Source organism: Piliocolobus tephrosceles, chromosome 5 (genome assembly GCF_002776525.5).
Source record: "Piliocolobus tephrosceles isolate RC106 chromosome 5, ASM277652v3, whole genome shotgun sequence".
Taxonomy (NCBI): Eukaryota; Metazoa; Chordata; class Mammalia; order Primates; family Cercopithecidae; genus Piliocolobus; species Piliocolobus tephrosceles.
Genome location: NC_045438.1, coordinates 114,617,619 through 114,639,655, shown reverse-complemented (window position 1 = coordinate 114,639,655; position 22,037 = coordinate 114,617,619). Strand labels below are relative to the sequence as shown.

The 22,037-nt window shown below is 34.5% G+C and overlaps 1 protein-coding gene across 1 annotated transcript in view; it reads left to right on the top strand.

Annotated features, from left to right (window-relative positions):
• Positions 1 to 20,086, top strand: part of TINAG (tubulointerstitial nephritis antigen) — an 83,600-nt gene extending 63,514 nt beyond the window's left edge. Inside the window, exons 10-11 of the mRNA XM_023222981.2 lie at positions 10,849 to 10,894; positions 19,725 to 20,086. Coding sequence (XP_023078749.2) covers positions 10,849 to 10,894; positions 19,725 to 19,859 — 181 coding nt within the window. The 3' untranslated portion in view covers positions 19,860 to 20,086. The remainder of the gene's footprint in view (positions 1 to 10,848; positions 10,895 to 19,724) is intronic.
• The last annotated feature ends 1,951 nt before the right edge of the window (positions 20,087 to 22,037 follow it).

Below are 22,037 nucleotides of genomic sequence, written 5' to 3'. Positions count from 1 at the left end.
ATGAAATATATAATATGAAATAGAAATTATTTCATTTATTTTTATACTCTCAAATTTATTCTTAATTCAAACTTTCAACAAATTTTACTGAGTGATGGTTGTGTACCAGGCATCCTGTTAGTTCTGGAGATATGGAGATGAATAACATGGAGAGCCTTGATAAATAAAATAAAGTAAATTATGACCCTCGGATTTGTTGCAGCCATCAATCAGTCACTCAAGGAAGCCACTGAGAGGTCCCACAGGACTGCTGGGATCTTTTGAGCTGAACTCACTGTCAGAAGAGCAGAGGTGCAGAGGGCCCTGGGGATGTTGAAACTGATAGATGGGCTTTATTTTTTTTCTGTTTTCAGTGCTGATTGAATCATGTTGCCTTGTCTGTCAGTACTGAATCAACTTGACAGAACAGTTTGTGCTCCATTTGTTTTGTCTTGTTTGACGCTGGTCCTTCATTGGTTCATCATCTCAAACACTGATCAGGTCTGTTTCACTCTGTAAGTGCTATTGCTATGAACTGACTTATTACAAAACAAAGCAAGACAAGGCGAAAAACAACAGTAAGAAGGAAGAGCTTTCCTTTTATTCAGGCAAATGCATTGTAGGAGTGTTGTTTTTAAAAGAATTCTTAGAAAGCTATCTTTACATTCCAAAAAAATGTCACTTACAAAACCTGTGCGTGTGTGTGTGTGTGTGAGAGAGAGAGAGAGAGAGAGAGAGACAGAGAGAGAGACTCTTTTGACTTGAGGTCAAGTGTAGAACTAGTCTTGATTGTGAAGGAACGCCTTATAGCATAAAGAATGAGGATACTGGGGTCAAGCTTAGGTTCCAGTGACAGTTCTGTCCTCGCTGGGTGATCTCAGGCAGGTCGTATGATCTCTCTGCATCAGAGTTTTCTCATCTGTTGCACAGGGATAATAAGTTTCCCTCTGTCTTATTGTGAGGATTAAATGAAACAGTATGTCTGTCCCCTTATGCTCACTTTATACTTTCTTTAATTTTTAAAATTCAAACATTCTTTAACTTTTTTGTTACTCTGAATGTATTTTCAGATTAAAAATTAGAATTTAGATCGATTCTAATTATGATATTAATGAATACTTATCTATGATGTGATATAATTTTTACATTTATTTTTTAAATGTTTTATTTATTTATTTAATTTTTGACTCACCTTACCTTGATTTCACAGGTAGATGAATAAAGACAGTAAAGAAAAGAGAAATGTAATGACAGGAAGAAACAATTTCTTTGGTAAATGCGATAAAATTTTTTATGATCTTAGATAATGTGATTCTACTTGTTCTAAGAAAGCCACATAAGTGGTAGGAATTGGGTCATTTACACTTAACTTCTACTGGATTGCATTAAATCACTGTGGTAGAAAACAAAACTTTTTTAGTTCGGAAATATCAAAGACAGATGTGGTACATGAACAATTGTTCAATTAAGGAAGGGAATTATAGGCAGTTAATTAAATTTATAGAGATCTGGGAGCAATGGATTATATAAAGTTTGAGATTATGCTTTAGCAGGTTTATAAAATGGCTTTCAACTGGTGTTTTTTTGTTTTTGTTTTGTTTTGTCTGAGACAGAGTTTTGCTCTTGTTGCCGAGATTGGAGTACAATGGCATGATCTAGGCTCACTGCAACCTCCGCCTCCTGGGTTAAAATGATTCTCCTGCCTCAGCCTCCTGAGTAGCTGGGATTACAGACACCTGCCACCATGTCTGGCTAATTTTTGTATTTTTAGTAGAGATGGGGTTTCACCATGTTGGCCAGGCTGGTCTCGAACTCCTGACCTCAGGTGATCCGCCTGCCTCAGCCTCCCAAAGTGCTGGGATTACAGGCGTGAGCCTCTGCACCTGGCCTCAACTAGTTTTAATGTCTATAGACTTCAGATTTGGGGATGCCTGTGAAATAAAATGTTATTAGGCCCTGGTACAGTGCTACCTTCCAAAGTTAGCTATTAAATACTTTTTGGTTGATTTTATTTTATAATCTAATACCTCTGTCATAGGTGTTGCTCTCAAATTATCAAATACAATAGAATTCACATAGCGATTCAGGAACTTTATGTTTGTGAATTTCCAGAGATGTGGGGGTTGAGGGAGAGGACATCAGGGCTAAGAGTAAAGTGGCTTCTGACTTCTCTCTATCAGCTGAAACATGGATTGGTTGTCCCATGAAAAAGAGAGCACTTGCTGGATTATATATATATATATATATATATATATATATATATAGAGAGAGAGAGAGAGAGAGAGAGAGAGAATTCTGATGAATGAATGAACCAAGAGTTTTGTTAAAAGGCATACGTTGCTATGGCAATTTGCAATGTCTTCTCTGCATAGAAATATCTAGGATATTACTGATTACTTCAATAAGACAAAAGAGAAAGTCAGCCCAAGTCTGTGCTACAATAAAAAGGAAACAGTTGCAGAAAAAACAAATTTTGCACATGATTAATGAATACTAACTGTGGCATTAAGTGACAACTTTGATTTATTTTGATCCTTAAGATAAATGCATTAAATATTACTCTTCTCCATTCCCATCAATGTAACAATTGTGTTCATTACATTTCTTGATACAAATGAAACTTGGATGTGATAAATGAAACCCTGGTTAGAATATTGCTATAATGACCCAAGTGTTTCCCCTACGTCCAATCCCACACTTTTCCATTTATTAATATATCTTGCTCACTATCACTAGTTTTGTCTTCCTATGGCTGCCTGCAATCCCTCTTTCTTCCAAAACTTTCACGATTTCTCTGTGAATGCATGAAAGCCGGCTCCTTACATTATTTGATGCTCTTCTCTTTCAGATATACATTCATTTCCCCTGGCATCTTCTACAGATTATCGAAGGCCTATTATGCCTTTCCTCTTCACCACAGCTAGAAATGATTTTACTCTTTTCTGCCTTTTTCTAGTCCTAATTTTTATTGCTTGTGTTATTATCTGCTTCTAAGACACTAGTGATAATTTAGCCATTTAAGCATATAATCTTGAAATGTTATTTAACCTTTTGAGTCTCAGTCACTTTATCTATGAAATATATAAATTGAATTAGAGTCTGATTGCTTTTGTGGGCCATGTGGTGTTGGCTACTCAACTCTACCATTAGCTGACATGGACAACATGCAAATAAATGATCATGGATATTCCATAAAATTTTATTAACAAAAACGGGCGTCCCAGGCTAGATTTTGCCTGTAAACCATAGCTGGCTAACCCTTAGAGTATGCTATAATTTCTGATTCTCCATCCAGTACTAAGATTCTATGAGAAGGTAAAAAGCCATTTCTATTCCTAACATCAAAGGGATAAAGTTTTCCCTTAAAGTTTCTCTTCATAAGATATTACCCTAGTCAATTATCATTGATCACGATATATGATTTTGGTCTTTGCTCTCTCTTTGCTCAGCACATGTCACATTGTTGTAGATGTGTAGATGTTTTAATGCATATTCTGTCAGCATAGTAAATACAGAAGTACAGTTCTCTCAGTTCTACAGCAGGTCATTCTGACCAGAGTATGAACTGGGCACACACATTTATCAATTTTCTCCATACTCCTTTTCATAGGTCAAATTACATGTGATACTACACTTGTAATCTTCTTGCTTCCTGATACTTCAGGATATAAGGAATATGGTAGACATGGTATTAATATTTTCATGCAAAAAATGTGATTTCATGAACTATCATCTGCTCATCAATCTGTGATAAAATTTGTAGCTTCCTGGCAGAACATATCGATAAAAGTACCTGATCTTAGATATATTGAATCCTAGGTTGATTAACATTTGGCTCAAGTAGAAAATTAAGGGGTGGTAGGGAATACCCACATTTCATTTTGCTTTCCCATGGAGTCTATTTTTATCCATCTTTGATGTAGCATTAATTAGCACTTTCTCATATTCAATACCACTTCATTTACTAGGCATGAGCTTTTCTTAAAAATGAAGTTCCTAAGCATCTCAAGTAGAACATTTATAAGAAAATAAAAGCCTGCATATCTTTGCCTTATTCTTCCTGCAGTTATCTTTCAAATCTTTGTGTAATGGGAACTAAGACTCTATCTGCAGTCTTACCTCTAAAAGCAAAATCCTATATCCAGTGTAGTCATATCATTGTTATTGACTTGAAGCCCATCTAGTGGTTTCTTTATCCTGGTAGCCTATCTGACTTTCATTTCCTTCATAAGAAGGGTTGGAGTTCCATATCAGGTTATATGATATATTTGCTCCTTGTTTTGCTCCAAAATTTCCTGTCCAAGTATGGTGTCCTGCATAAAATGTCTTTACATGTCTACTGTTTTAACACTGTTTTTCTAAATCTGTCTGGATCTATATTCACTACCACAGAGTTTGTCTGCTCAGAAAACATGAATTTGAATCCCTGGTATCAGTCTGTTGGGTACATGCAGAGATCTCAGAAATAGCAAATCTTCCAAAATATTGCAACATTTTGGTCTGGGTCATTCTGCTACAGTGTAATATACCTATCATCATAATAAAATAAAACTATTTTTCTTTTTCTTCTAACTCCAGATTCTTACATGGTTGTGAGCCTGGCTTTAAGGAATCCAATCTCTAAGCAAATGTGTTCTTACCATGTGAGTTAGGAAATAATTATTCTCATCACAGACGAATTCCTGTAGTGAAAGATTGTTTCAGAATTTCTTTTGGAAATTAGTTTTTCTTCGTTCCTAGGCTTATTGTTTGTCAGAAACACAGAAAACCCATTAATTTAAACGTTTATGTGTAGAGCCATATCAGCAGAGAAAATGCAAAAGAAGGTGAAGCAATTCTGTAACCACTGTCTTAGGCAATGATAAACTAACCTGATAATCAGAAACACATCTCTGTATAATATGAAATGTTATACAAATGTGTAATTGTACAAGTACATTACTACTTGAGGTATACAAATGTGTACCTCAAGTAGTGCACATTTGATGTACCTATTCATTCAACTTTGAAATGCTGTTGCTAACCTCGACTCCTTCTCATCCCTTTCTTTCCATATAAATTGGCCAACAAATCATCACTTTTACCTTCTAAGTAGCTCTCAGACTTGTTCCCTCTTATTCATTCCCACTGCCAAGGTACTTCAATTCACTGGCTCAACAAATATCTATTTAGGGTCAACTATGTGAAAGTCATTGTCCTAGATGTTGAGGATACAACTGTTAAAAGAACAAACACCATTACTTTATGGGTCTCACATTCTTATTCAGAATTTCATTATTTCTTGCTTGAACTGCAAAATTAATCTTTTGCTTAGAGCCTGCTCTCCCTGGAGACTATATCCTATGGTAACACGAGAGCTGGATCATGTCACATTCCATATTCAAATGGCTCTTTATCACCAACTTTGTAAATGCCAAGTCTGGTAACCATGAATACTCTTGGAGGCCTGAGCCACACCTGCCTAACTTCATTCCCCACCACTCCCATCCCTTTCCTTCAGTCACACTGGACCAAGTGCTGCTCTTGGAATAGGCAAAGGTGAAGTTTTCATGGCTCTATGACTGCACCTGCTGATTTTGCTGTAAATTCTACACTCCCGTGTCAAGAAGAAATTTCTACTCTACTCTGAAGAAAGTCATCTTTGCCTCTGGCACAGAGTTAATGTTTTCATCTGTTAACTTGTAGAAATTTTCAAAATATGCTTCTTTTTTAAAGTGACACTTATATAATTATATTTGTTTATATTCTTGTTTTTCATTCCTCAATATCACTCGCATTAGATTGACAGTTTCTTGAAAGCAAAAGATGTGTCTTTTTTGGGCTAACCAGTAATTTGTTGAAAAGAAGTAGAAATTAACAGCGGTAGTACACAGGAGAGATTCTGTGCTTACCTTAAAAGAGTTACTTATGGGAATGAAAAATATTGCTTTAATAAAGTTATATTTTCAGCCCTCTCTTATTTACGACATCTAATCTGACTTCACTGGGTGTATGGGCCTCACTGGCAAAATCTTCCAAAACCAAGGAAAAGAAAAAAAAAATCATTTAAAGTCATACACAAATTATTCTGTTCCAATAATTTTACTATCTAGGCATAACTTAAAATAGGGTTTAGAGAAGTTTAGTGTTTAGCACACTTATCTAAAAAGAACAATATCCCTTTTAAAAGGAACATGCATGGAAATATTAATAACCATAGAAGTGCACGATCTTAAATCACTGTTTTATGAGTTTTAATACCTTACTCCACAGGAACTTTATGGTCTTTCCATAAAGACTTTTCATATTATATATAAAAAAGTAGTGTTTCTGGAACTCATGAAAAGTGGGCATATAAAATCTGTCCTGAAGGAAGAGCTTAAATAATTATGTGCATTGAGTGAGAGATGGAAACCCACTCTCAATTCAGGGAGACAGAAAGGCTCAGGCAGCACTCATGCATCCTTAGGGAACGTGGTAGATGGGCTAAGAGCTGCCCAGATTTTTTTTCAAAACCAGCGTATTCCCAGATATTACTAAATTTTGAAGGAAAATGGTGTTAATGGGTCTTAACAAATAATTGAAACAATTTAATGAAGTAGAAAAAATTCCAAAGAACCGTATTAAGTGGATTTCCTTGAGGAAAAACAAAAACAAAAACAAAAACAAACAAAAAAAACCAGATAGCTAGTATTAAGATCTCTCAAACTTGGGAACCCATATACTCACAAAGGTATAGAAATAACCTTGGTAGGCCGGGCGCAGTGGCTCACACCTGTAATCCCAGCACTTTGGGAGGCCAAGGCAGGAGGATCACTTGAGGTCAGGAGTTCCAGACCAGCCTGGCCAACATGGTGAAACTCCATCTCTACTAAAAATACCAAAATTAGCTGGGTGCAGTGGCAATTGCCTGTAATCCCAGCTACTCGGGAAGCTGAGGTAGGAGAATCACTTGAACCTGGGAGGCAAAGGTTGCCGTGAACCGATATCATGCCACTGCACTCCAGTCTGGGCAACAGAGTAAGACTGTGTCTCAAAAATAAATAAATAAATAAATAAATAAATAAATAAATAAATAACCTCAATAAAGTAAGATTCTGGTCTGTCTAAACAAATGTTTGTAAATAATCTTCAAATGAAGAGGTAAATGTAAAAGGAAATAGAGTATACATAGTTATATTTAGAGCAAATATGAATATAATGAAGATCCTCATATCCTCATAGACAGCCACTGACTTATAAGAGAACATTTGTGAAAATATATGCATATTTCTAGAATTTTCAACCTGTTGGTATAATAGCAAGCAAAGGAATAGTACCACAATTTAGGAACATACATACACTAGGAAAAAAATGCCCTCAAGAAGATGGGAACTCTTTCCTGTAAGTGAATAAAATGAGTAGCCTTCTTGTTTTGCACTAGTAAACCTTTATTTTAGTTTAAATAAAGGTTTGAAGCACAGGAATTTGCTATAATGTCATTGGGGAACAACCCACAAATCTTTTTTTTTTTTTTTTTTTTTTAACAAGATCCCATTATTGCAACTCTATGAAATATGTGATTACCATCTTAGAAACTGTCTAGAGAAGATAGAGGAGAGAAGAGATAGCTGAAGGTTGCAGTGCAAATGTTAAATCCTGTGATGAATAGACTTTGCTCATCATTTGACACAGAGGCTGTAATATAGGTGAACTAACTGCACAATAGCTTCTGTGGTGCTATTTTCCATGTGTGATATTTTCTTTTCATTTGAATTTTTCATAAAGGTTAACACCTTTTGTTAATTTTTTTATACCAGTACTCTAGTCTCTGAAACTATTAGACTCAGTTACCTTACTTTCCTTTTCCTCTGTCACCTCTAGTCAATGATTTGGATAATTGCTTTGGCTGCCCATTTTGAGAAAGCATATAACAATCTGAACGCTGCTATTCTCTCTGGGTTTAGAATGACTGGTGTTTTAAATGAGTATCTTAAAAGTATATATAATAAACACGTTTCTTGAAAAGAAACTTAGAGCAACTCTAAAGAGCTGGAAGACTTGCAAGGATTGTTGTTGTCTTTTACATCATTGAAATTACTGTTCGGAAAATTGTAACAATATATATAGAAACATAATGAAAAATAATGGCAGTTGAACAAAAGTAAAAGTAATAGTTCGTACTTCTTGAAAGTTTCCATATTAAGGGATTCTATTTCACTTTTCATTTATTCAGTAATACTAAAATAATAAAAAGTATACACTACATTCTGAAGTTCCTCTTCTCCTTTGTATGACTTTTCTATTTCTTCTTCTTCCCATGCACCATCCACAATACACTGAGCTCAAGAAGTCTGAAAGATCTTATAAAGTAGGAAGGAAACCTTTATCACTTTGCTTTATCCTCTTTTTAAGTACTCTTAAAGTGTTTTATAGAATATACAAACTTTTTGTAAAATAGCTCTTTGAGGTTTTAATGACAAGCCTGACTTGCCCCTTTCCCATCTCCAGCCTCAGCTGAGTCCAGTGTAGTAGTTGAGCTTGGACAGACCCAAGGGAGAGAGAACAAATTATACTCAATTGCTATTTGTCTGTTTTGTTCAAGGCTTCGTTACTGAGTCCAGCTTGTCATGCCTGAACCCTTCCTTCGTGATTGGGAGTTCTTTTGTAGGAGGCTCCACAGTGGCTTAAGCAGGACTGTCTCTACCTTCTCACCATACCTGCTGGGATCTCAGATATTGGGTCCCTCCTGTGCCTCTAATCTTAGAGTTAAATGATCCCTTAGATTCTTCTGATTTAGTCTTGGATTTTGTATTTTGCATGAATAGCTAACATAAATGATAACCAGACCACCTGCAAGGAAGTTTGATTGAGTGGTAAAGTCTTTCTGAAATTGTTATGACAGCTTTTATAAATGGGTAGAAAATGAGTGCTTGAAGATATCGGATGTGATCTACTACTTGAAGAAGGTAATGGACTTTGAATATTTTGGGGCACTTAGGATTGGTAAAGTTTTTTCAGTGGTGATGGCTGTTTAAAGAAAAGTTACAAAAACATAAATGCAATCATAAAACTGGAAAATGTCTTTGAAAATTGAACCAGTTTCAACTTACATAGTTAACCACCCAGAACATTTGGAGCACTGTACCCTTGTATGCAGCAGAGAATAAAATGAGATGGCAGTCAGTGCAAATACTACTCCTAGTCTCTATCGGAAACAGGAGAAAGCAAAATTATTCTTTAGTGTTTTTGCACACTCCAAATCACTTTTTCTTCCCTCACCCTCATGTCAAAGGATCCAAATACATTATATGATTATATGATTTGTGTGTGTGTGTCACAAGAGCCCTACCATAAACTTGTCATCTTTAGGCAATACCTCCATGCTGTGATGCCATCCTTCTATTCTGTACCCTATTAAAAATAGCCTTCTGCAAACTGACCATGTTGGAAATTTGTATCTCTCCTAGGTATGTTTGTTTTGTAATGGCAGACCATAGTTTAGCTTAAAGGAACCCAGCTGTTGGAAGTTTGAATATTAGGTTTAGGTTAATGGGGTAATATGTAGGCAGAATTAATTATGCACTCATAATTCACCAAATTACCTGAAAGTAAGTACACACTGCAAATGGGGCCTATAAGTCTGTAAGAGAAAATCAGTACAATGTATTAAGAAGAATGTGAGACTTGGAGTCTTGGCTCAACATTTCCCAGTGTATGATATTGGACAAGTCTCCATTATCTCGGTAAATAAAACAGGTTAATAATACCTACTTCGCTGGATTTAATCATGAGGAAAAATGAAATCATGCAGGTTTAGGTCTTTTATGAGCTGTTAAGTGCTATATTCAGAATGGACCAGTAGTGGGAATATAAGCTTCTGTATTCATACACACATGTGTTTGCAAAAATTCTACGTTAGGCACAAAGCCACTTTATAAAATAATATGTATATATAAATATTTTTACATAAACTCCATCTTCTACAAAATTGTCTGTGTTTCCATTATGGTTTATAACAGTAGTCCTAGAAATGTTTAGTTTATGCCATTTAAGGTAGAGTGGTAGATTTGTTTGGCAGAGTTTCAAGGGACTAGACATAAAGAGGACAAGTATTTTTATCCATTTATGACTTTTAATTTCTTCTGTAATATGGTTGTACCTTCTTTTTTATTTTTTTAATTTAATGTTAATTTTTCTTTTTTTATTATTATACTTTAAGTACTGGGGTACATGTGTGGAATGTGCAGGTTTGTTACATAGGTATACACGTGCCATGGTGGTTTGCTGCACCCATCAACCAGTCATCTACATTAGGTATTTCTCCTAATGATATCCCTCCCCTACCCCCCAACCCCAAACAGACCCTGATGTGTGATGGTCCCTTCCCTGTGTCCATGTGTTCTCATTGTTCAATTCTCACTTATGAGTGAGAACATGTAGTGTTTGGTTTTCTGTTCCTGTGTTAGTTTGCTGAGAATGATGGTTTCCAGCTTCATCCATGTCCCTGCAAAGGACATGAACTCATCTTTTTTATGGCTCCATAGTATTCTATGGTGTATATGTGCCACATTTTCTTTATCCAGTCTATCAAGGATAAGTATTTTTTAAGTTCTTTTAAAAATTTTGTTCCCCAGTTGCCTTAGTCTTTCTCTCCTGTGATCAATGAGTTTAATTTCAAGCCATTTATACATAGATGAGTCTGTTCTGTGCACATAAATAAAACGTTATGGTAAAGAAGAAAACTATACAAGTACATTTCTGTAGGGCAATAGTGATATTTCCATTGTGAAACAGGATGGGACAGAGAGAAAACACAAAATATGTAGGAATGACAATAATCTGCATTCTCTCAAGAAGCAAACCAAACGTTTTAACCATACCAATCTTTATTATTGTTATTAATTGTAGATGGGGCACACTGAGAGGAGCACAAGGGCAGAAAGAAAAATTTTGGGTATGTATCTCTTTCCAGTTGAATTCCTGCTCTGAAGTGAATATATTTGAATCTTCTGTTCCTCTGCCTGCTTTGTATTATTTAGTCACATCCTCAGTTGTGTAATATTGTTGATAACATCAGTGTTTTCACCAGCACAAAACTCATTATAAACATTTATATTGTATGTATAGTTTTCCTCAACTCCTAGTATTTCAAATTATAAAAGAAAAATCAGTGTTTATTTTTCCCCAAGTTGAGAATCAACAGGGTAACTTTTTGTTCTATTATCTTCTATATTAAACTTAAAGTATTGATTAAACTTCCCTCATATATATTTATATGGCAATGAACTTGACGCTTTTGTTATGCTAGTATATATATCCTATAGGTTAAGGCTTTTTTTTTCTTTTTCCCAATTATAACATACACATGTGTCTTTACTCAGAAAGAACCAATATCTAGTCTCAAAATAACGGAAAGTTTCAGGCAAGAAACTATTTGAAGAAGATTGGAACATATTATATCAAGTATTCGGTTTATTACAACAAGCTGGTCAATTGTCCAAAGTCCTAATATTATATACCTTTTTATACAGATAGAATAAAGTCTAGAGGGTAATACTTACCATGGAATTTAAATTTAAATGTACACACTAGAGGGCATATTTTGGCTTACAAAACACTAGGTGCTAGAACTTGTACTCATCAGAATGACTCTTGGTATATTTTTTCATAAGACACTCACAGAATTCAATCACCCAATTATGTGTTCATACCTTATATTTGTGTTATTGATATATGGAGGTATTATGTTTTTAAGTAGAAGGGTTCTTCTTTATAGTTAAACTGAGCTTTTAAAAATTAATTTTTCTCATTAAAATAAAATAATTAGTAGCCAACAATCAACATTAATGTCCAATAGTTAAAATAAATAAGTTATATACTAGGATATGTTATTTGAATACCTATTATTAAGTTTCTGCATAGGATTTTTATTAAATAAATTTGAACGGTTATTTAATCTTATAACAATGTAATATTTAGAGACAAAACCAAGTTCTTTGATTAATGTATTTAACTCACAGCAGTTCTTAGCATATAGCACTTGATGGCCATTTGCTGAGTGAATATGAACGAATGTGCAGAGGAAAACGTTTTGTGATCCTTTCATCCTCAACCTGATCATTCCCACGCTAGAGCCATACCTCTAGGTAGTGTACATGTGTACACACACACACACTCACTGAGTATGATTATGTACTCACTCATTTTCATATATTTAACCCATACATGTACACTATCCCTTTTAAGTACATTGTTGTACTTACTATCAATTCTGAATTTACTACTTATCAAACATCTTCAAAGAAAATTTTATTTCATGGGGCTAAGGGTAATATTTCTTTCTGCTGTGATTTGTTTGATAAATTGTTGAATGTGAGCAGTAGAAATATAAGAATCAGACTAAAATTTATAATATTTTGCACATTAGTTGAGGCTTTTTTCTCTACTAAACTGTGTTCTCCTCATAAGTCAGGATCATATTTGACTTATTTACCAATGTATGTCAAGGGTAAAGTATTGTGATTGGTACATAGTGAGAATATAAACAATACTCATTGAATGAGCAAATGAATAACTTTATGCATTCAGGAAAAACTAATCAAGTAATTAAAATAATTTTATTTTTTATAAAACATACTAGTGGTTTAATTAAAATATGAAATCTTTAAGTACTGTTGTACCATTTTATAAATAATTGTGAAAGGTCTGAGATATTATCCCACAGATATAGATGATATAGATATAGTTGTAGATATAGACGTAGCTAGAGATATAACACCTGGGTCAGAAGTAAAGAATTCTTAACAGATACTCATAACTAGATCGACAACCAGAGTAATATAGCAGCATGCATCCCCCACACCTTAGTCCTACAGTGATGTGATTAGAGTCAATAAAATTTGTCTACACAGGTAGCAGTTTATATCTCATAAATGAGGGACAAGGAGCAATAGAATTTCTCTATTTGTTTACAGGAGAGAGACAAGCAGATTCCTCCTTTCCCAACAGGAAGGAAAAATCTTTCATTCTATTATGAGTTGAAGAGGATTCTATGTTCTCATCATAAACTTTAGGAACATAAAATATCTTTCCAAGGGCCAGATAAACAGCAGATAAAGTTTCCAGATGATGGGCTGCATCTCTTTTGAGACGTAAATACCGAAGGAGATAATGTCCCCATACTTCTGACACCTTACAGCTTACTTTAGGACCTTGTCTCTACTCTCTTTGAACCTCTAGATGAGATAAAAGAAGTTTTGTTATCCCTTCAGATCATATCATTAAGCTAAATGAATGGCTACATATCTAATTCTCCAGGTATGCGAAGAGTAGAATATTTTTAGGAGAAGTGAAATAAAACATTCCCTATCTTTATATTATATACAATGTTTTGTGGGTCAGGGAAGCAGAAACTTTATTCAAGAGCACTGAGAAATCTAGGAAAGTTTTATTTCTTCACAATTATATATGGATGTTTCAAAGTATTTACAAATAGTCCTATGACATAAACCTATTTTTATAATAAAAATATTGGATGTCTCTCACTACTAAGTAAAATGTAATAGATAGGAGCAAGCCACAGATTCTACTACATAAGTAGAAAATATCAGGATTTTTCCAATATTTTGTTTTTTAAAAAGTGAGAGTGCTAAATCTGGAGAAAATTTTTTGGCCTAGGAGTATTTGATAGGTTTGGGCATAAAGTGAAGACTGGGTTTGTAATAGGCATGCTATGATTTGTTTGAGTTAAATGAGACAAGTGAAGCACAAAGATGTGACGAGCAACCAAGCGAAACATATTATCAATAGAAGCAATAGATGATACTTTAGATGCAGGCTTTAAAATAACCATTATTTTAAAAAATTAATAAAAATCTAGATGGAGAATTTCAATCTATAATTAGTTCAACCATTGTGAAAGAGTGTGGCAATTCCTCAAGAATCTAGAACCAGAAATAACATTTGACCCAGCAATCTCATTACTGGGTATACACCCAAAGGATTATAAATCATTTCACTATAATGACACATGCACACACATGTTTATTGCAGCACTGTCCACAGTAGCAAAGACTTGGAACCAATCTATATGCTCATCAATGATAGACTGGATAAAGAAAATGTGGCACATATGCACTATAGAATACTAGGCAGCCATAAAAAAAGATGAGTTTATATACTTGGCAGGGACATGAATGAAGCTGGAAACCGTCATTCTCAGCAAACTAACACAGGAACAGAAAAACAAACACTGCATGTTCTCACTCATAAGTGAGAGTTGAACAATGAGAACACATGGACACAGGGAAGGGAACATCACACACTGAGGCCTGTTCGGGGGTGGGGGACTAGGGGAAGGATAGCATTAGGAGAAATACCTAATGTAGATGACTGGTTGATGGGTGCAGCCAACCACCATGGCACGTGTATACCTACGTAACAGACTTGCACATTCTGCCCATGTATCCCAGAACTTAAATTATAATAAAAAATGAGTTCCTGAATTCATGAATGCAAACATGGCAAGAAAATCACACTCAAACATTTCACGATCAAACAGTTGAAGATTAAAAAAACATAAATTTAAAAACAGTCACTATTTAAAATGAGACATTACTCTCAAAAAAAGCAGCACTGACTGACAGCTGGCATTTCAACAACAACAATATAAAAGGAAAGTAGAAGACTACAAAAGGACATTGTTAAAGTGCTGGATAAAATAATAATATTGATAATGATGATGAAGATAACGTGCCAACATGGAATTTTATACATGGTGACATTTTTCTTCAAAATAAATACAAAATTGAGACATTTTTAGACAAACAAAAGCTCAAATAACACAGTTCCAAAAAAAATACACCAAAAGTTACAGAAAAACAAGTAGGCAAATATTTAAACACGTCTCAGTATCTCATAGAAATAGCAGCTAAAAATAAGTAAAGGTATGAAAGATTGAAAAAAACTATTAGCCAGCTTTATGTCATTGAAATTCATAGATTATTACATATAAATATTGATGAATATACATTCTCTTTAAGTACATATGAAATTATTTGCCAATATTGACCACATACTGGTCCATAGTGCAAGTTCAATAAATTTTAAAAATTGAAATTGTACAGAATATACAACGATGAAACTTTTGTTATTTAGCTAAAGCAGTACTGAATGTAATAGAAAATGCATGCATTGAAAAAGAAGAAAGTTTGAAATTGATGCACGTATTTTTTAAAAGGTTGAAAAGAATAATTCAATAAGCTGAAAAATTTAAACCAATGATAAAATGAAAGAAATAATAAGCAGAAGAGCAAAAAAAAAAAAAGTAAAAGAAAGCAGACATATTATAATATATGAAAATCAACAAAACAAAGAGTTGATTCTTTGCAAAGAAAGATTAAATGTCTAGGAAGACTGAAAAAGAAACGAGGAGAGACAAATTACCATAGAAATGAAAAAAGAGAACGTTGCTGCAGATTCAATAGATATTAAGTAGGTAATAAGAGGATATTATTAAAAAGTTACACCAATATAATTGAAAATATAGATGAAATTGATAAATTTATTGGAAAACAAAACTTATCAAAAGTTTTTTGATACACACAGTATGAAAATATCCTAAACAGTTGTGGAACAATTTGAAAAATAATTGAGCCTATTTAAATTATTCTCACAGAGGAACGCAGGCTCAAAAGGCTTCACTGGTGAATGTTTCCAAATATTTAAGGAATAAATGAAACGAATTTTACAACAAATCCTTTCAGGGAATAGGAAATAAGGAACAGTTACTTCCAAACTTATTTTATGAAGCAGTAACACCAATACCAAAACTTGTTTAAGATGAGACAAAAAAGAAAAATTGTAGGCTAATATCTCTCATGAGCATAAAATTCCAAACAAAATATTACAATTAAGAAATATATAAAAGGAATAATACTCCATAAGTGAAACTTACATTAGGGATGCAAAGTTGGTTTCTAGTACTAAAATCAACCAATATAGTTCATCAAATTATGAGAGTTAAGGAGAATAAAACACCACATCTGGCTAATTTTTGTACTTTTGGTAGGGACTGGTTTCACCATGTTGTCCAGGCTGGTCTTAAACTCCTGACTTCCGGTGATCCACCCACCTCTGCCTCCCAAAGTGCTGGGATTACAGACGTGAGCCACCGAACCCGGCTTGAATATCTTAATTGGTGCAGAAAATGCATTAATAAAATTCAGCACTTAACTGTTCTATTAATGTGTAACAAACTATCATAGATTTAGCAGATTGAAACAACATATATTTATTGTCGCAGCGTTTCTGTGGGTCAGAATTCCAGCGAACCCAGCTGGATCCTCTGCTCATGATCTCACAAGGATGCCATCAAAGTGTTGTCTGAGTTGTGTTCCTTTCTGGAGCTTACGACCCTCTTCTAGGGTCACGTGGTTGTTGGTAGATTTGTTTTTTTGGTTGTAGGTCCAAGTCCCCGTTTTCTTGCTGACTGAGGATATTCTCAGATCTTAGAGGATGATTGAAGTTCCATCCATGTGGCTCCCTCACACAGAGTTTTACAGATCCTCTCTCAACAGAGTACCTTACATCTTCAAGACCATTAGGGAAAACAAAATTTCTGACTTCTAAATCCGCTTTTAAGGGGCTCCGTGAGCCATATTTGGTTCACAAGCCATGGTTTGGCAATGCATAGGTCACAGAAACTTTATATACATATGAAAAAAAAAAAACCTAGATCCCTTCGTTACTAAATACAGACAAAAACAATTTGAGATGGAGCAGAGACCTAAATGTCATTGCAAAACAATAAAGTTTCTCAAAGAAAACATACACAAATATGTTTTGTGATATCTATTAGAAAACGATTTCTTAAATAGGGCACAAAATCAACTTTTTAAGAATAAATTACCAGACTATATTAAAATAGGAACAACTATTTAAAAGACAGTGATATCTATTAGAAAACTTTCTTAAATCGGGCACAAAATCAACTTTTTAAGAATGAATTATCAGACTACATTAAAATAAGAACAACTATTTAAAAGACAGTATTATAAGAAAAAGAAAAATGTATCTATAACTATCTATGTATCTGGAAAGATATCTGACAAGTCCTCACATATACAATACATAGACATTCTTACAAATACATAGGAAGACCAAGGTAACTCAATAAAACAAAACTCTTAAACAGAAACTTTAGATAAAGGGGATATCCAAATGGCCTGAACAGCCATGTGAAAAGGTGGTCAATGTTACTAATTATCAAGGAAATGCAAATTAAGACCACAATGAAATATCACTTCATATACACTAAGTGAGCTAAAATTAAAAGGATTGATAATATCCAGCATAGATGAGGATTTGGAATAAATAGAATCTTACACTACTGATACATGTGTAAATGGAGCAGCTACTTATGTTCACCATGTTTATCACCAGGAGAGTGAATAAACTGTGGTATAGTCACACAATGAAAGTAAACAGTAATAAGATGAATTAATTTCTTACATATGCCAAACATAGATGAATCCCAGAAACATTATTTTGAGCTAAAAAAAAAAGTCAACCTCAATATATTTTGCATTATTCCATTGTTGTAAAGATCAATTATAGGAAAACCTGATGGGGAGGGGAGGGTGGATGGATGTTGACAGGAAGGCAACATGGTGGACCTTCTGGGGTGCTATAAATGGTTAACTTCTTAATCTAAGTGGAGATTACATGAACATAAACTTCATCAACACATGTATAAATTTACTAAATTGTATACTTAAGATTAATACACTTTACACATGTGACTGTATCATGTATCTCAATACAAAAGATAAAAAGTTAAATCTTTAGAAATTTTCTCCCCTGCATTGCCATCATTTCCTTTATAATGAAATACAAACAAATGTAGGCATTTGGAAGAAACAAACAAAACAAATGCTGAAATAGAAGAAATGAGAGTAGGAAGATGCAAACCTATGGTTGGCTCTCATTAGCACATAAATTCATATTTGCTTATACAATCTTTATATACCTTTCCCATATTTACCAAGAATGTAATTATAAAATTTTGGATAGTAATAATCTTCAGACATTCCAGTGAGAATGGGCACAGTGTTATACATCATATTTGCAAGAATTTGCAAATATTACTATTCCTAGCCATTTGTTAGGTTGTGACTAATTTTATTTGATATATAGATATAGATATATGAACTGACTAAAAAATATGAAAATTGGCATTTGGTGTATTTCACTAGTGCTAGAACTCTCATGCACATTGATGCTGTTTCTGTCTCAGCTATTCAAAGTCCATTTCATCTTTGAATTAATAAATTGAATTTGTAATTTTAGACATAGTTTTGAGAGTGCTCCTTTAAACTGTCAGGGTTGATTAAGGAGGCAAAGAGCCAAATCTTAAAAAGAAATGCTGATTAAAAATTGACTATTTCTTAAGGTTGATGTCATGACAATTTCTGATGCTGAGTCAATCTGCCCCTCTCTTACATTGTAGAAAACAGTGAAAGCTCAATTCGACACCTTATGCCTTGAGAATATTTTCTTAGTCACAGTGTAAGGTAAATAGGAGGTGAATGTGAGAGCTGTTGAGATGAAGCCGCTAATTTACTGGGCTTTTCTGCTGCATTTGGTTGTGGAACTAACTCCCTTCTGTGTGTCCTTTGGCCTTTATGATATTTTCCATGTACTCCATTGATATTTTAGCTCCATCACACACTTATTCATTCAAGCTTTTAAACCAGGAGTCATTTTGGACTTACTCCAACCATCCAACCATTTTGCATTTTAGAAAGAGGAATTTAAAAACAAATCTAATTCCTGTTGATTTTACTTTCTGAAGATTTCTCAAGTACTTTATTTTCTCTTATCCAGTTGCATTATTATAGGAGTCTACTAGCTAGTCACTCTGCCTCTTGTCTCTACCCTCTTAAATCTATCCACTTCATATCATATAGGATAATGTAATCACAGCATGAATTTGCCTACCTCTCTTTTCTGCTGGAATCAATTCAATGGCTTGTCATCATCTTTCCCATTATTGTCTCATTATGGATGTTCTTTCCTCCTCTTCCAGCCTCAAAACCTACCATTCTGCTTCTGTCTCATGATCTAATTATAAAAATGTTATTGCTTCATTTCACTACTTCATGCTATTTCATGCTTTGGTGTTTATGCTTTTACTGTTTCCCTTTACTTGGATCTCCCTTCCTCCATTTATATCTGGTGAATTTATTTTCAGGCTTTAATATGCATCCCATGTGACACTGCTTCAACAGTGTCTTCCCTGAACCATCCAAGTAAATGAGATGCCCTTTCTCTGACCTCAAAAATACCCTGTACCTATTTCCACCTTAGCACTTGCCTTATGTTGGTCATTCTTCATTAGATTAGAAACTTCCTGAACATAAGTTAATGTGTTATTTATCTTTGGTCTTCCAGCACCTAGCACAGGCTGTTGTTCACATAGTAGACACTCCATAACTGCAGCTTGCATGACATCTTCTGATGTGGCATTTCAAAAGCTCATGCATATGTTACCTTAGTACTCTGGGAAACTCAGAAGAGTCATATCAATTCTGGCTATTGCCAACATGCCTGCATATTAGTGTAACTGATACATAATACAACCATTATTTAAAAATAGGTAGGTTCTTGATAATTATAGTCTATGATAAATCAAAGACATTTAAAGTGACAAATGAGTTTCCCATGGCTTTTTTTTTTTTAATACCTAAGTAAGTTTCTCAACATTTTTGTTTGTTTTTCTGCAGATTGCTGCCAATTCCTGGGGAAAGTCATGGGGAGAGAATGGCTATTTCAGAATTCTTCGAGGAGTAAATGAGTCTGACATTGAAAAGTTGATTATCGCAGCTTGGGGCCAACTGACAGGTTCTGATGAACCATAACATATCATTAAATTTCCATAAGGCCATGCCTTTAACTAACCCCCTAAATTGAAGTTTAGCAATATGACATTCTTGGTGACAGTGGAATCTTTGTCTCTTCACCGTGTTAACATGATCTATCTATTTTCTTATTTTCCCCCCTGGTCTATGCTTCTGCTTCCTTCATATTACTGAACATAAAAAACACCAATAAAGGACAGCAGAGTGCCTAAGTGCCTTCAAAGTTCCCAGGTTGCCTCATTTTTCTGTCATGATGGTGTCCCTTTTGCCTTTAATTGTTCACAAACAGTGTGATGGCATATGTCTTAACAGTTTTTAGCACTCATTTGTAGAAATGGTGTGGTTTCTCTCTTTGATCAATGAGGTTCTTAGACAACAAAAAGCAAATTAGAATTTCAGCAATTTGCCATCTTTATAACTTTTTTTTCATCCAAATAACACTTTCTTAGTTCAAGCCTTGCTTATGTTTTGTTTAAGCAGTGGAGATAGATTACAAGTTGTTTATCTCAATAACTTAACATTTGGTTTCCTCTCATTTGCCTAAACCTACCTTGTAATCTGTTCACAAAATGAAAAGCAACTCTCCACAGGAGATAACTACTCTCTGCTGTACTCTGCAATGGCCTGTGAGGTGGAGATGTTAAGTAATGGAAAAGCTTGGAGGCTAACAATAGAAGTACAGTTCTGACATACACACAGCCCTGTTTTTGGAAGCTGGTATATTTTATATGAAGTCTATTAAAATCAGCTGCAAAACAATATTTGGAAAGATAACAAAAGATTTACCACCCCAAAACAGCAACATGATGCCATGATTCAGAAAGAATGTATGTACACTTTTATCATAAATATACTTTTATCACAGTTCACTGCTTGAAATTCTAAAAAGTAAGCTAAGTTGGCAATCATTTGCATGTAATTTTTAGTTCTGTATAGTCAGAGAAACAAAAATAGCATCATAGCAATGGTTGAGAAAGGAGATAATCTTTTAATAACTCACTGACATCTTAAATGGAAAACTAATAAACGCAGAAGCAAAGCTGATCGGTAAGTGAACACAATTGATTATAATTATAAGGGTGAGCTCTCCATGGCCTGAATTTCTGGTCACTATCGTCTTAATTTTGATCATTGGGATATTTGTTCTGTTATTGTGTCCAAAGATACCCTGATTAGAGAAGCTAGACATGATGAAAATGTGAGGGAACGGAGCACAGAAAGGTGAAGTGTTGTTGCGATTGTTGACTTCTTCATTAATCACTGTAGCTTTATCGGAAGCAGCATTTAGTCACTTGGTTCTCCCCTAGAAAATATGCATGAAGGTGAGTCACCTTGTTGGGGTTGGCTGACATTTCCCCAAAGAGTTGAGAAATAATTTATTTTTTTCTCTGTTTGGGGTCCTCTAGAAGCAGCCCATAAGACAAAGTTTTGAGCATGAACAATTTGTTTAGGCCATGAAGAGAACACTGAGAAGGCAGTGAGGAATGATATGGGCTAGCCATGGTGGACAGTCAAGGGTGTATTGACCTAGTTCTTATCCCACTGAGGACTCTTTCTACGTTTTCTTCAGATCCATAACACCTGAGGAAAGAAGTGTTCTTTGGTTGAGGACTGTTCCTGGGGTCCATGGATTCCTTGTTCTTTCTAGTCTGGCAAAAGAGGGGGAATAACAGGTTCCAGTGTCAGAAAAAACTCACAAGCAAAGAAAGGCAGGTTCTGGTAGTTTGATGTCCACTGAAATGGTACAGGTGAGGTAATGTGGGCAGGGCACCAAGAGTGTTTATAGTGGATGTTAAAACACTTAATAATAAATAATATATATTAGTGAATAATAAATATATAATGCACTAAAATGCCAGATGACTAACATGCCTATAAAAAACACGGGATTACGTTGATGCCCTTTTACCTTTGTTGTGCAAATGGATGATAGATATTGGAATTAATTTTTCACTTTGTGGTTTGTGAGCTTAGGTTCTGCTGTTTCAAAAAGTCCTGACTTTCTAATGATACCAAATGGTGAGGAAATTAAATCCAAAGGGAAAGAAAAAAGAAAAAGAAAATACCACATTAGTAAGACCCATAGGAAAGCACACAGTGTGTTCATCTAGCAATTACAGACCTAAAGAAGATAAAGAAACTAGTTGGGACAGAAGTGTATCAATGAAATAGGGAATA